The sequence below is a fragment of the Semicossyphus pulcher genome, unplaced genomic scaffold (genome assembly GCF_022749685.1).
Source record: "Semicossyphus pulcher isolate SPU_LCO1_2020_fin unplaced genomic scaffold, fSemPul1.0.p SCAF_8, whole genome shotgun sequence".
Lineage (NCBI taxonomy): Eukaryota > Metazoa > Chordata > Actinopteri > Labriformes > Labridae > Semicossyphus > Semicossyphus pulcher.
This window is the reverse complement of record NW_027211759.1, coordinates 11,182,338-11,197,585: the sequence shown is the minus strand read 5'-3', so window position 1 is coordinate 11,197,585 and position 15,248 is coordinate 11,182,338. Positions and strand designations below refer to the sequence as shown.

The window sequence follows — 15,248 nt, the reverse complement described above, 5'->3', positions numbered from 1 at the left end:
GATACACAATGCCTTCTGATGCTCTGGAAGAGTTTTGCCAAGTGTGAGAAAAAAACCACTGACGATGTCATAGTGATGTCATCAGTATTTATCTCACCTTAGGCTTGGTGAATAGGAATTTCTAACATTAAATTTGTGTAACAAACTAGAGCTGCGAGGTTTAAAAGATGTAGGAGTTTAAACAGGCAGGGGTCTTATGTCCCATGTGTGCACATTGTGCTCCTTGCCAACGTTGGAGATGTAATTCTGAGTCGGAGATTTAGACGACAATTTCTCCCTCTTAGGGAAAAAGAACCTCAGAAGAGTTACAAACAATGTTGGCCAAATGCCTGCAAAGTAGCCACCATAGGCAGTTACCTCCCCCAAAAAAATGGAGTGTTAAAGGAAGTCTGAACCCAGAAACAAGTTACATTTTTGATGTTTTAGACATCTCAAAGTCAGTGGGTTTTTTATGGTGTTTTTGACTGGATGCCTGATATAGGTCTGTGGATAACACAAGCTTAGGAGATTTAAATTTTTTTTTAGATCTCCAATAAAAAAAAAAAGGTAAATAACCCCTTGTGAATTTTGAAGCCTGCATGTGTCCTATAAAAGGTGGTTGCAAACAGGTGGCTAAATGAGACTACTGTGGTTGGCAGGGACATTAAACATTAACATGCCGAACACAGAGAAGTTGGAAGCTTAGTGGTGGTGATCCTGAAGTCATGCAATCTTGCTGTAGTTTGTTTATAGGCTAAAGTTAGCTTTCACCTTCTTGCTTTTTACAAGACACTGCATTAACACTTCAAAATCCACAAACCAATTGCTTTACCTGACTTTTAATCAGGGTCAATACTAATAAATCACTTTATTACTGGTCCCTTTAAATGTAATCAGTCCAACATTTACTTGTGTCCACCATATTTATGCATAGCCTTATGCAATGTGTTTATTCTTACACCACATGAATTCAGGGACAATGTTATTACAGCATAGCAAAAACATGTGGTTGGATGCATATGGAGAAATATTTAGACCATTGTTTTCTCTTGTGAGTATCTTAACTGTATAAGGGTGAATAATGAGACTACTAGAAGTGATCTAAAGTTAGTGTTTGACCCCAGGTCTACTCTTAACTATTCCTGTTTAATCATCCGCTGCCTACCTAACTTTACGTGAGGGCATGAGTCGCAGCCCTTTGAGGGGCCGAACATTTGAGTCCTTGCTGCAACAATGACGCAGACTGAACTGTGGCTGGCTCAGTTTACAATCTATCAAACCCTGAACAGCACCTGTCCTTTTTCCTCTACCCCCCTAAATAAAACCAGAGTAACTTCTGGCTCCGTTCTTACCTCCAAGGTGGTCATGTAATGTACTATCAGGCCGCAATAATAGTCTCTAATTACACACATGAAAGGAAGTGTGATGTTTATGCAGTAAGGTGGAAAGAACATGTGCACTGAACTTTATACTTCTTTACCTTTGTGTTACGATGCAGTGGAAGAATGGAAATAGTTAATATTGTATTGATGCAAGGAGATAAAGTAAATCTTTTTTAAGGTGAAACAAGAGGACGTAATGGGAAACATGCTCACATTCTCAAAAAACAATGTTCATTAATGTTCAGAAATCTGAGTTAGAATACATTTGCAAGACAAACAGTTGAAATGCAGGCCTGTGAATAGGTATTAAAACCTCCTTGGTGACATTATTTGATGCCTATAGATGGACATCTTAAGACGGCCCAGGCTCACACTTGGACTCTGCTGATTGTTCTATAAATAAAGGTGCAGAACAAGTGAATACTGACACTCTATGCAGATTTCTTCCTTCTGTTTGACTCCTTGACAGCTTGATCTAAACTCCAATGAGCTGGCCCCGGTCAGATGTGAATGTGTGGCAATGAACCAGCATTAATGTGGTCACCTCTTTAAATGCTTACTGTCACTTCTCCCGACAGGTGTTATGGAAACCACTCAAGATACCCAAATGTTTGAGCCCATAAATGAAGTTTTATTACCCTCTTCCCTGTCTGAATATCGTGGCGATGCTATGTGCAACAGTAAATGTCAGTGCTGGCAGACAGACAGAAGCAGTAGCACACAGAAGGCTATTTCAGTGAGCACATTTGGAACAGGTACTATAAATCTGATTATTCTCTATCATCTCTCAGAAGGTTGCTGCCTCCGTCACACTCTCTTTTCTGCAGGTTTGAGGTGCAGCTGAAGGAGCCGTTCAGCTTCTATAAGGTACAGAGTTGCTTATATTCTATAAGTTGGTGTGGTACATATGTGGTATTCTGTTAATGAGAAGGAACTTCTCAGCGTGCTATAAAACATTTGCTAACATGTCAAGAATCTGTGAGATCTCTAATCTAGAGTGGTGTCTTTGCTTTGTTGTGATTAACATAAACAGCAAGTTGAACATTGTCATCCTACATGCCTGTGGATTATCTGGCCATTCACCTTTTTTGTCACGTATGCAGAGACTCTTGTCAGAAATGTTAACACATGCACGGACTCACTTCTTTACATGTGGCACAGTGCTTCTAAAGGTAATGTGTTTGTTGTTGTTTTTTAACAGATTAATACTTCACTCTGGCCAATTTTCATTTTAAGTCCAAATAAGTAAGAAAACTAACCCTATATGTCTATCCATCCATATAAATCTATATTATGGCTATTATAAAGTAAGTAAAAGTAAGTAGAATTCAATGTAATGAAAGCATAATGTAGATTTAAAGACAATTACTTGTCTGGTACATGAAGTACTCCACTCAGCTTTAAGTTGCACCAGTAAACCAACCGAGGGAGCAATAAATAACTTTGTGCATGCAGCTTTAATGGGCCAATGAATGTTCTGAGTGGGTGAAATACTTTGACCAGGGAGGTTAAAGGGATCATTCATCCTCAGCATACAGCTCAATTCAAGAGGGGTTTTAAGGTTAAGAAAACTCACTCTGCAATTAAATGCATGATGACTATGATTAACAAGATCACACTATTTCCTGTAAAGAGACTTTTATTTGATTTTATTTTTTCCAATTCTAGTGCAGGAATTTTACACAATGGCCGACCCGTAAGTATTTTTTTATGTGTCATTGGCAGCTTCAAAGTTTACTGTAAAACTATTTATTTGTATTCTTTATGTAAATATGTTGACATGTTTTCTTCCTCCTGTTTTTCATGCTACAAAAGAGCTGTGAGTATTTATCATACAACATCTTAAATAAGTCTTTTTTAAATCCTCCATTTGTCCATTAATGTCATCTGATCATGTCTGCGAGTGTATAGAGCAAAGACTATAACGTTTATACTCATGTACATTCTAGAAGAAATCCAAGATCTCATCCTCTCGAAGGCTGGGGTTGAAGGTACGTTTTTCTTTATTTGATACATTATTTAGTTTATATATATATTTATTTAGACTGCACATCATTTTGTATTTCTCAAACGATTTGCTAAAACATTTTAAGTAGCAGCTTAAAGCCACAGGAGGAGTGTTTGTGGTGTGTGTTGTTTACACATCTGAATACACACGTGGTATTCAAATGGATAAATGTCGATGCTGTGTCATTCTCATGTCCTATATTTATCCTATGTAATGATTATATTTCTGGTGTCTACGGGGACTTTTTGTTCTTTGGTCTAGAGATGATATAAGAAAAACAGGTTTTTCCTCTACTTATTTTGAGTGTTTCCTTAGATCAGACTGTTGGCAGTGGCCGCTCAGATGCTGCAGGATGAGACGGAGCAGAAGATACAGGACAGAGAAACTGCTCTGACAGACAGAGTTCCTCCTCTAAATATGTCTGGTCTGTCCATGCAGGAGCTGCTGGTATTTCATTTTCGTGAATAACCTTTTAAAAATATTTTTTCCTCACTTTTCACAGTTCTTCTTATTTAAATTCATGTAAACTCTAACACCACTAGAGGGTGTCTTTAACTGTTTTATAGGATCTCTGCAAAGACTTGCACCACAAGATCGATGTTGTGGATGAGGAGCGGTATGATATTGGCCTTAAGGTGTCCAAAAGTGACTCGGAGGTGAGCTGCTCGAGAATTAATAGGAAGATAAAATGATGCCTGTCTGCGAGTCACTGTATCCGATATATATATAATGAAGACAGAGACGCAACATACAACAAAAGTTAAAACTGAATAAACACTGCCCCCAAGTGGCAGAGGTGAGAATAACAACACATGACAGAATTATATATGGGCATTAGTTATAGTACCAATCCTTCAATCCAAATAGTTAACAATATGTTTTACAACATTCAAAGTAAGGTAAGGGGGAAACAGGAAAGGTATGATCAGGCTGAGTGCACACAACGTGCTCCGCTGTAATCTGTGGCACACTATATATTTTGTAAAGTCAAGAGTCACATAATTCAGCTTCTCTAAACCAAGATATCTCATGGCAGTGAATTTTTTAAGCCTGCAAATTACAGTGGCATGTATATTCCAAATTAGGGCTAGAGTAATAATAAAAAAGGCAAAGATTAACCATTAATTAAATATAAGATATTGATCAATCATGAGGTACACTGCCTATAAAACAGATACTTACTTACTACCACATATTGTTAATCATTTGTAAAAGCAACTTTTAAAAAAGTGTTTTCTCTGCATATCATTTGCATGATTTGTTAATGTATATTTTTACAAATATGGTATTGTTGTAAACTAGTACTGATCTCCAGAGTATCTCTCACTTTGTGATGGTTGGTGCAGCCCTAAAGACTTTAAAGGAATCTGGTCAGGCCTACTTGAATAATGTGTTTAATTGTTTTCTTCAACAAAAACTTCTAGAAAAGTACAAGAAATTATAAAGTTATTCAATACAAAATCTAGACAATTTTGGATTCTAAAAGGATTTGTGTGTGTTATTTAGTGGCCTCTAGCTGTAAGGTTGCATATTGCAAGAATTTTTAACAGTTCCCCTCACCTTCCTCTTTAAAGCAGGTAGAGCCTGCAGTGGCCAGAAAACCTGTAAAAAACCAAAACAGTCTCATCCCCTCTTCGGGCTGTAGATTCACCCATAGTACATCTGAACAATGTTTTTGTGGAGCATACAATAAAGTTCATGCGATTGCTGTATGTAAGAAAGAAGTGGTATAAATAGCATAAACTTCTTCTGCCAAAAGGTCCCAGTGAATCTAAAACACTAGTCATTAAGGTTACGAAATCTTATCGAAGCAAGGTTTTAAAGGTTAAGATTTAACTTCCAGCAGATCATTTTGGATACAGTACAAGTAAAATCTTTATCCTGATGTTCATAAAAAATCCATCATAGATGTGGACAAGTGAGCTGGTGTAAAATGTGACAATCTTGGTCGATTTGCTCTACATTATGTTCATGTAAATGGATAAAGAGCAGTGACGCTAACATGTCATACCTGCATCATCCTTTGCATCACCTGATCCCCCGGACAGATCGACAACATGAATCTGAAGATCATTGAGATTCAGAGTAAGTTCAAGAAGCCGACCCTGAAGAGAGTGAAGATCTCAGCTGAAGCCATGCTGAGCGTCCTGCTGGGCTCCAAACACAAGGAGTCCATCGACTTCAAGGCCAACCTCAAGACAGTCAAGAAGGAAGAGGAAAAGGTAAAAATGGCTTTAGCTTTAGGGTCTCTGAAATTATTTTCATCTTTATTATAATAATGTGTTAAATGTTCATGTTTATGTGGTGTTTCCAACAGAAGGAGGAGGTGACTGATTGGCGTAAGAACGTGGAGGCCATGTCTGGTATGGAGGGCAGGAAGAAGCTGTTTGACGCCTCCGGCAACTAAAGACACGTTTACTTTTGTTTAACAACTCATTATTTTACATTAAATTCTTAATGGTGCTTACAATCAAACATAGAATTGTACAAACAAAGGTATTAATTAATAAAATTGATTTGGATAGCCTTGTATCTTTGTCGTTATATATCTAATAAAATAAAGGACAACAACAGATATTCTGAATTTAAAGAAGGACTATAAGCTTTAAGTTGGGTTTTAAATTATTTAATAAGATAAAAAAATTATACTGATATTGATTAATGAGGGTTTTTGGAAGAGTTCGCTGTCAGGAACTGCTTTGTTTTGGTGATGCAGTGACTGTTTGCTGTAGTTCTCCTCTGCAGCCTTGTGATGGCAGCATAACTCTTTAAACCATCACAGGATCCTCAGACACTTGTGGACCATCTTGTGAAGTGTAATTTAACAACTGCTAGTGTGTTACCTGCTGTGTAAATTGCCATCTAGCTTGTCAGATATTAAAAAAGCATTAGGTGATAAAAGTATAAAAGAAATGTTTGTCATTGCAGTGCTTCTTAGGTATATTCATATTTGGTTTAAGTGCTTGTACCAACATGAAACCAATAAAAATATCACAATCCTGCCTTTGTTTTCCTTCACTGTGTAATGAAATAAATGCCTTAGATTGTTTGTGTGATCCTCCTTAATCCACGCTTATTATATACGACTCTTCCAGCGTCTTCTTCTGAGCACGGAGACAGAGATACTAAGAAAGCATCCAAGGTGGACAGTCCAAGTAAGAACATTCACACCTCATACATATGGGATGTGCGAGACGCCGCGAGGACAGAGGGGCTATTTTAGTGAGCCACTCACATGAGCGCTGGAATCTATATATCTACCCTCTTTCTGTCCTTCTCGTCTCAGAAAAAGACGTCTGTGAGTATTTGTCACCTACTTTATAAGGTAAGGAGTTTTATTTTGAAATATTATTGAACATGAAGGTTTGTTATTTTACAAAAGCCTCGCTAAAAGCTGAGAAAACTGCTCCACATGTAGCAGTATTTAAAAAGCACAGCTATTTTTCTTTCTTCTAAAGCAGCATTTATGTCTTAACATGTGAGTCAGGGAGGAGAGAGATTTTTCCTGTTTAGGTTTGAGATCAGTTGCCTTCCTCTGGTCTTGAACTGAAGTTAAAGTTAAAAATAACACATCAAAGTGTGGATTTGATACATGTTCTCCTTTTTGCTACCTGTTAACACTGACTTGCAGTTTTTTAATTTTGATTCTCTGGAGTTACAATATTTGTGCGATTCAAATTGGGAGTAAAACTATGTTTATTATAAATTAAGACGGGTCCTTCCTTCCATATCTCTTTTGATGTGAACACTTACTTCTTTGGTCATTCTGAGTATTTTTGGCTTTGTTTAAGAGAGTATTATATTAGTCATAGGTTTGACCTTTAGACAATGTCATACATACATTGTTTGTGTCTAGGATTCAGAATCAGAAGTGATTTTGTCAATTCATCCTAATCTTGCTATTTTCTTTCAAAGTAATGAAGTTCAGATATGTGTCTTAGTCTTAAAAAAATAAGCAATTAATCTTCTTTGAATCTTTTTTACGTTTATAGATTTAGTAAAGGGGAGACACACAGAACTGCAAACATGTCTGAAGCGTAAGTACAAACGTCTCATTCACTTCATCACAGTATAAATTTCCATTTCAGGATATGAATTTCAAAATTAAAACAATTTTTTCTCTTTTTCTTCTCGGTTTATGGACACCACCTTCTTTATCGGACAGAGCTCCAGTGAGTTGATTCTTCTGTCAAAAATAGAATAAATGTCCTACAATAAAACTATTCATTGCATTAGTTCTGGGGCTACATCTTCAATTGTGTTGAATTATGATGACAAGCCTATATATTATTCTGCACTCATAATTTGTAAATATACAAAGTGCCTTGATAAGACATTAGTTCTAATCAGGGTTAAGTCAGTACTGTATATGTTGCCATGTTTGTGTTTGTATAATTACATAAGTGAATAATGTGGAAAACCTGCATGTACAGAAATATGATCAGTGAAAAAAAGTGTTCTGCTGTATATTCGATAAACATATTAGAAATTTGAAATGTATCCCATCTTCTTTTCCAGAAACCAAAGCCAAAAATCTCTGCATCTCGCAGACTGTTCTTAAAGGTAATTTATGTGTAACTGTGTGTTACTCTTGGAAAGTACAGCTGGAAAGATGTTGTTCTGTAATCCATCCGATTTGACCAAGATGTTATTTTGTATGTGCACCAGACCAAACTACTAAAGAAGGCCATGACTATGCTGGAGAAGGACAAGCAAACAAAAAGAGATGAACGAGAGAGGACCCTCTCTGAAAGAGTCCCAGCACTCCAAGTGTCAGGCCTGTCTTTGCAGGAACTACAGGTACATTTATAACTGAAGGAGTTTTATTTTGGTTTGGCTTCAAATAATTTAATCACATACCATTTAAACAATTTAAAAATAACATTTCTCCACCTACCACTGCTGGTATCCATCCATCCATCCGTCCATTATCTATACCGCTTATCCTGCTCAGGGTTGCGGGGGGCTGGAGCCTAGTTGAGACAATTAGTTTAATTGCTTATGTTTTGAGATATCTGTCAGTGAGAGCTCAGGTGTTGGCCAAAGTGGGAGTCTAGCAGTTACCACTGTCTCAGCTAGTCAGAATAATCCACTGCCCTCTACTTCAACAGTTTTTTATAGAAACACTTCTAATGAAATCTATCCACATTGATGATTAGATTAATGGCCTATCTGTTATAAAATTAACATTACATCCACAAATTGCTGCTCATACACCTGTTTTTAGGACCAGTTTCAGCCTTACCAAGTCTAATACACTAAAGTTTTCTGTCCACAGAATCTTTGCAAAGAGCTACACCAGAAAATCGATGTGGTTGATGAGGAGCGGTATGATATTAATGCTAAAGTGACGATTAATGATAAGGAGGTAAGTATTATTTGTGAGTATTCTTTCTGCACAAAGATTAAGCATCAGTGTGCAGATTAAGGGCATAAGGAAGTGAAAATATAATGTGTATAATATAATGTTGAGGTTGAGTTTGTCCTTTGTGTTGACAAACAGATACAGAACCTGTCTCAGAAGATCTTCGAGTTGAAGGGCAAGATGAAGAGACCGAACCTGAGGAGGGTGAGGGTGTCTGCTGACGCCATGCTGGGAGCTCTGCTGGGTGCTAAGGTCAAAGAGTCTGTTGACTTCAAGGCCAACCTCAAGACTGTGAAGAAGGAGGAGGAGAAGGTAAGGACTGTTGACCTTAATTTGTATTTATATTATTTGGCTTAAATTTAAGTCCAATTACTTAACCACTCTGGATCCACTCTGTATCTGTCATTCAAATCTTTGCAATTTTGTTTTTAGGCTGTCATTATAAACATCATATGCAATACACACACATCATAATAAAGGTGTCTCAAATTGATTGTTGACGGACTGTTAAGCATGATAGGACATTTTCCTTTATTCCCCAAATGTGTAAACCTATTTGTTTTGAACAAAATGGCAACAAGTTTCAACCACAATGACTCTGCTGACTCAAAACCATTTTTTTCACCCCACAGAAAGAGGAAGTGACTGACTGGCGTAAGAACGTGGAGTCCATGTCTGGCATGGAGGGCAGAAAGAAACTGTTTGATGCTGGGCAGTAGATTTTGTGGTGACTATCTTTGTGAAGGTGTTTGGTGCTCTTAAACAGGTGGAACCAGTGAATCATGAGTTTTATAATGACAGTGAACATGAACACCAGGTCTGGCACAGTTCATGTTTCACGTGTAAAAGGGTCAGTAATGACACATATTTAACTTAATGACAATTTATATAATACATATATTTTTTACATAATGTATGGTGTATTATGGAAAACATATGTATTTAATATATTATAGGTCTGCATTGCTTTAGCAGTTTGTAGCATGAATATGAATTCATGAACACAGCACTACTATTAGCTGTCTAAATCACCTGTAGAAATATTACTGACTTGCTTTTGACCTCTGCTATTTACAACAATAAACAGGCAAGAAAATAAAAAATTGGCCTATTTGTCTACAATCATGAACCTGAATTTGTCCATTTATATTCTGCTCATAATGCCTTCAAGTGTCTTCTGAATCATGGCCTCAACAACATATTTCCGTACATATTCTTGTGATTTCAGAGTCAAAAAATGGACGTATAAAGAGAATCAATACACATTCCAGGGGCAGCTAATGTTCAGTCAACTGTTTATGGAGTCACATATGATGATCTCACTTGAAAATTAATGAATGTAGTTTAAAAACTTAGAGATTATAATGAAAAGAAGCAGTGTTGTAAAACGTGAATCAAATAATAAAGTATAATTGACATTGCTCAGACTATTATAGTTCTCTTTGTCTTACACTGGAATACTGTTGCTCACCTTACAGCACTGTTTAACTATTGTATACTTGTATGCATCGTGGTTTATCATCATTAATATGTGTACTGTCGTAACATTTCGCCCCTTCATGATAGTTGGTGTATTACAGCATAATTTGATACCGGTGTAATAAAAGCAGACACATCACACTGACCATCTCTCAATTGGTTTCCCCTAAAATATATTAGGGACAAATTATCGATATTGCAATATATCGTCGTCTCGACTGGTGTGATACAATTATCATATTGCTGGCACCAAATATTGATATTTGAGTTTAAAAACAATTCGCTCACAGATCTCCCTGCCAATTTGAGTCACCATATCATTGTTTATCTCAATTTGTGTCAACATCTGTGACACCCAATTGCAGTGAATAATACATTATCTCTGCACTTCATCTCTTTAGGGGCCTTTTTTATTCTTCGGTTAATCAGATATCGTGATGTATCATTATATGATTGTCTTGCCATATATCAATTATCGCAGAATCGCTGTATCATGATATTATCATTATTATGGACCACGTATCGCGTATCATGAGTTACCCTGCAATTCTTGCCCCTGACAATATTCTCCTTAAAAAGTATACCGATATATTGGATTTTGTCCCTTTCAATTATAATGTGTGGGGGGGGAAATGTGTCGACTTATATTATAGGAACTCACCTCCCATTTTAAGGTCAAAAAGCCATTCACCTCAATGCAAACCATTAGCCTACATTGTTGGGTTGATAATGGGATATTTTCTAGGATAGGTAAGTTCAATATATCCTTATAAGGCAGGTGTGTGTATGTGAAGGGATGCTGCAATTCATTATGCTGAGGCAAGAGTTTTAATTATGAAACATAACTTCAATTAAACGTTTAAAAACTGTTAACTTAACATTAGCCTGAAGTAGCTGCAATGAACAGTATCCTAAAATGAAGACTGTTTCCCATAAACTAGCATCAATTTAAGACGGTACAAAGCTTACATAAAGTCTTCCTGTCATTTGACTGTAAACAAAGTTAGCTTGAACTGTTGTCTCTCTCTTACAAACACCATAAATCCTCTTTGAATCACAAAGCCCACACAGCAAACCAAAAACAGTTAGCTAACTGACTGTATCTCTCCAACACATCCATGCATGAGACACGACGGTTACTCCCCCTTATTTTCCCTCCTTCTCCCCTCCACTGCGCGAACGTGCCTGGCAGTTACTACCACTCCTAATATGGGCATAGCGTTTGACCAGAGGGTACCGCCTATTTGTGATATCTGCAACTACGATTGGAGGAACGCAACGTCAGTCATCAACGTACACGGGAACACAAGTGTACATGGCCTGCCAAATACTGTCATCAATTACAGCTATACTTGCTGCATTTAAGCCGGATTTAATCCCAACAAAGGGTAAGACGACATTTTCACAATGTTCTGTATATTTTAGGATGAAGTTGACACATCTGTGGTTCGGTTTTTAAACGGTGGTCCGTGACTAGCGGCCGTAATAGTCGCTGTACTAATGGTCATTTACATAGCAACACGTCCATTCATCCTTTCCGGCTTGCTAAATAGCTAAGTAGCAGCATCCTAAATATTTCTTCTCTTACGTTTTATAATATTGTTTTGTGTCCAATATATCAATGAGATTCTGTAATAAGGGTAACTGCTAAGGCTATCAGCCTTTAGCCTGTCACCTTTTAAGACAACCTCTAACCTTTTACTGGCCCTGCCTCCATGCAGTACTTACTACTGTACTCAGATCAGATACACAGACTTGTGACTATACATTGTAAGCTGAATATTAGTGGTATTCCGTTTGAATGTGTGTAATATTCTCTCCTAGTAATATTTAGACTAACTTTTTGCCTTGTTTTGCCTATTTCTCCTGAATGTGTGCAGGCTTCTGCTTCTGATGTCGAGGTACAAACTGTTTCTGCTGAGGCATGGGGAGGGGAACTGGAACAAGGAGAACCGTTTCTGCAGCTGGGTGGACCAGAAGCTGAGCGAGGATGGGGTGAAGGAGGCCCAGGACTGTGGCAGACTCCTGAAGGAGCAGGGCTACAAGTTCGACTTAGTATTCACCTCCATACTCAGCCGCTCCATCCAGACAGCATGGCTGGTGCTGGAGGCTATGGGACAGGAGTGGGTCCCTGTGGTTAAGTCCTGGAGACTGAACGAGCGCCACTATGGTTCTCTGATTGGCTTGAATCGAGCAGAGATGGCTGTGCAACATGGAGAGGAAAAGGTGAAGTTGTGGAGACGAAGTTATGACATCACTCCACCTCTAATTGATGAATCCCACCCTTACTTCCTGGAAATATACAATGACCGCAGATACACCACATGTGACGTAGCAAAGGAAAACCTTCCCCGTGCAGAGAGCCTGAAGGAGGTGTTGGAAAGGCTGCTGCCATACTGGGACAGCACTGTGGTGCCAGAGATAAGGAAAGGCAGGACTGTGCTCATTTCTGCTCATGGGAACAGCTGCAGAGCTTTGCTGAAACACCTGGAAGGTATGCTACTGAACTGACCTGAGCTATTATGAACAATACTCTTTCTCTCACACAGCTTTATTCTTTGTGTGGTGAATGCATACTGTAGAAATCAGCTGTTTGTAGTCATCAGAGTCATTCAATTGGAGGGACATATTTCAGTTCCAGAAATGGAAGGTTGAACTTGTGCAAAAAGGCCAGAGAGTTTATGTTACATTTGGCTGACCTTTCATCACACTCATAAGCTTTTGGGGGCTCCAAGTGCCACTGGACACTCGGTTATTTGACTATTACATAATATTATGCAGCACAGGTCATATACATACTGGCTGGAATTGTGTTTTTGTCATACATTTGTCAATAAACTAATAATACTCGTGATATAAAAGACCCTCATTTTAGGTGTCCTCCTTGTTTTTAACTTTACTGTCCTTATTTCAACAGGTATATCTGATGGGGATATTGCCAGCGTGACTTTACCAACAGGGATACCTGTTCTGCTTGAACTGGACGAAAACCTGAAGCCTGTGAAACCTCGACAGCTCTTGGGAGACCAGGTGAAGATTCAGGCGGCAATTAAAAAGGTGGAAGACCAGGGAAAAGCCAAACCATCAACTTGAATGCACTAGACCCGGCTGTAAGACTTAACATTTCCTGTCCACACTTAATTAGGTACAGTGAAAACTCTTGCAAATACTCAATTAACATCAGATTTTTAACAACTAATTGTTGTTACAAAGATTTTAAAGGATAGGTGCACATTAAGTGTTACAGTGAAGTTGCTGTATGTGTAATACTGGCCTGACCTGGATACAGAACGTGTGTCATTGGTCAGACTGGCCCAGCAGGGGCAGGAGGACGTTCAGAGATGTACTGTAAATGTTTCAGCACTGTGTTTTGTGTAAGCACTGAGGAGGAGTTTGGCTTGTGTCTGATATTTAAGCTAACTGCCCCCACTTATGCCTGTATGGTTACCCTAACGTGGTTATTTATTTATTTACTACCTTGCAGTTGAATAGTAATGTGGTGAAGCTGAAAAATCTTGAAACGTGATGCTTTTCTGTTACATTGACAAGCTTTAGGAGTATTCCCTTGCGTATGTGCCTTCAGTATGAACACGGTTCTCATCTACTTTTTTAACGTTTCTTTAAAGTAGAGCTTTAAACTGCTCATTAGGCGTTTTATATTTAAAAATACAAGCACTCTGTTAACGAATTTTACCTCATAGACTTTGATAGCCAGGCTGTTCAAGTCATTGTGAGCCACAGAAATGCTGTAAATATGCAAAACCACTGAAGTCTTCTACTGCCCCGAACATTTCTATATTAGTTACTCGTACTTTAAAGCTGCCTGTTCAGTAAGACAGCTGGAGTTGTTTTTATAAGTGGTTTATACAGCACATTAACTCTGACATAAATAAGTTGAGTTTAAAACACTGTGGCTAACAACTATGGCTATCGCTTCGGCTTATAACTGGTTTATATTTTGCACTTTTTGGAGAATATTATGAGGCTTTCTTTTAAAGTATTCCCTTTTCAATTTAATGCAAAAACTGTGAATGGTAAAAACGACTATTTTTAGAGAAATATGAAAGAGCTCACTTTTGAAATACAAGCACTGTTTAGGTTTTCATTTTAATCCTAAATTCTTATCATACATGTGCATTTTGTTTTGCCTCTGTAATGTTACATTATGTTTCGTATGAACCATCTTTATTGTACTGTATATGTTGTATTGTGTCTCTTGCATAACTTCCTTGTGCTTTGTTGTGTTTCTCTGCCACTGTTATTTTGTACACTGGTCTGTTAGGTCAACAGAAGAAAAGTTAAAAACATGCATTTGTGTATATACTAAAAAGTAGAAAACTATAATATATTTCATGTCTTCCCTGCTGTTCACACCTTACAACAAAGAGTTTGCATGATGAAATAAAGGGAAATAAACATTTGGTAGAATTTCATTACCGTCTGCTTTGTGAGATTGCATCACTTTGCAACAGGACAGCATGTCAGATGTCACACTTACATAACTAGACATAAATATTGTTATGGAGAAATACGATAACAACAAAATAGAAAACAAACACAATGCTGTTTTTCGGAAGAACAGACATGCCTGCAAATTAGACTCTGGTCGCCTTTAGCCCACTGAAAACAACAAACAACTGAACTGAGTGTGTATGGCACAGATCTTTTAAATGGACACATGATCAGCATGATACTGATTCCCATATATGTGGCAAAAGTGATACCGTTTATCTTTTTAATATATAAATGTAATAGACCACATGCTCACATAAGGACTCTCCAAGGAACGTGCTTTCCCTTTAAAGGTGCATCATCCAGGGATGAAATTTCAGTCGGGCAGCTGGATTACAGAATAAGATTTATTGGACTATAATGTGCACACATACAAGGAATCAGATTCTGTTTTATGGCTCTCAATGTGCTTACATAGAAATAAACATAACGGTGAACAAAAGGAATTGAGACAGGACAAGCATGAGAAAAAATAAGTGTATATTTAAATATATATAGTTTAAATAGACTTTAGTTGGAAGTT

General features: G+C 37.6%; 3 protein-coding genes and 1 pseudogene across 3 annotated transcripts in view; all 4 read left to right on the top strand.

The window, feature by feature from the left end:
- Positions 1-15,248, top strand: part of pthlhb (parathyroid hormone-like hormone b) — a 117,882-nt gene that overhangs the window by 76,727 nt on the left and 25,907 nt on the right. The window lies entirely within an intron of this gene.
- On the top strand, positions 3,317-5,880 carry LOC138613522 (troponin I, slow skeletal muscle-like). Its single transcript, XM_069687216.1, has 5 exons — positions 3,317-3,352; positions 3,685-3,816; positions 3,936-4,025; positions 5,418-5,591; positions 5,687-5,880. The coding sequence occupies exons 2-5, from the start codon at positions 3,712-3,714 to the stop codon at positions 5,774-5,776; spliced, it is 459 nt and encodes a 152-aa protein (XP_069543317.1). The 5' UTR covers positions 3,317-3,352; positions 3,685-3,711; the 3' UTR covers positions 5,777-5,880.
- Positions 7,807-9,568, top strand: LOC138612565 (troponin I, slow skeletal muscle-like; annotated as a pseudogene).
- bpgm (2,3-bisphosphoglycerate mutase) lies at positions 11,516-14,646 on the top strand. The gene is made up of 3 exons (XM_069686295.1): positions 11,516-11,601; positions 12,094-12,707; positions 13,131-14,646. Exons 2-3 carry the CDS (start codon positions 12,107-12,109, stop codon positions 13,304-13,306), a joined length of 777 nt encoding a protein of 258 aa, XP_069542396.1. The 5' UTR covers positions 11,516-11,601; positions 12,094-12,106; the 3' UTR covers positions 13,307-14,646.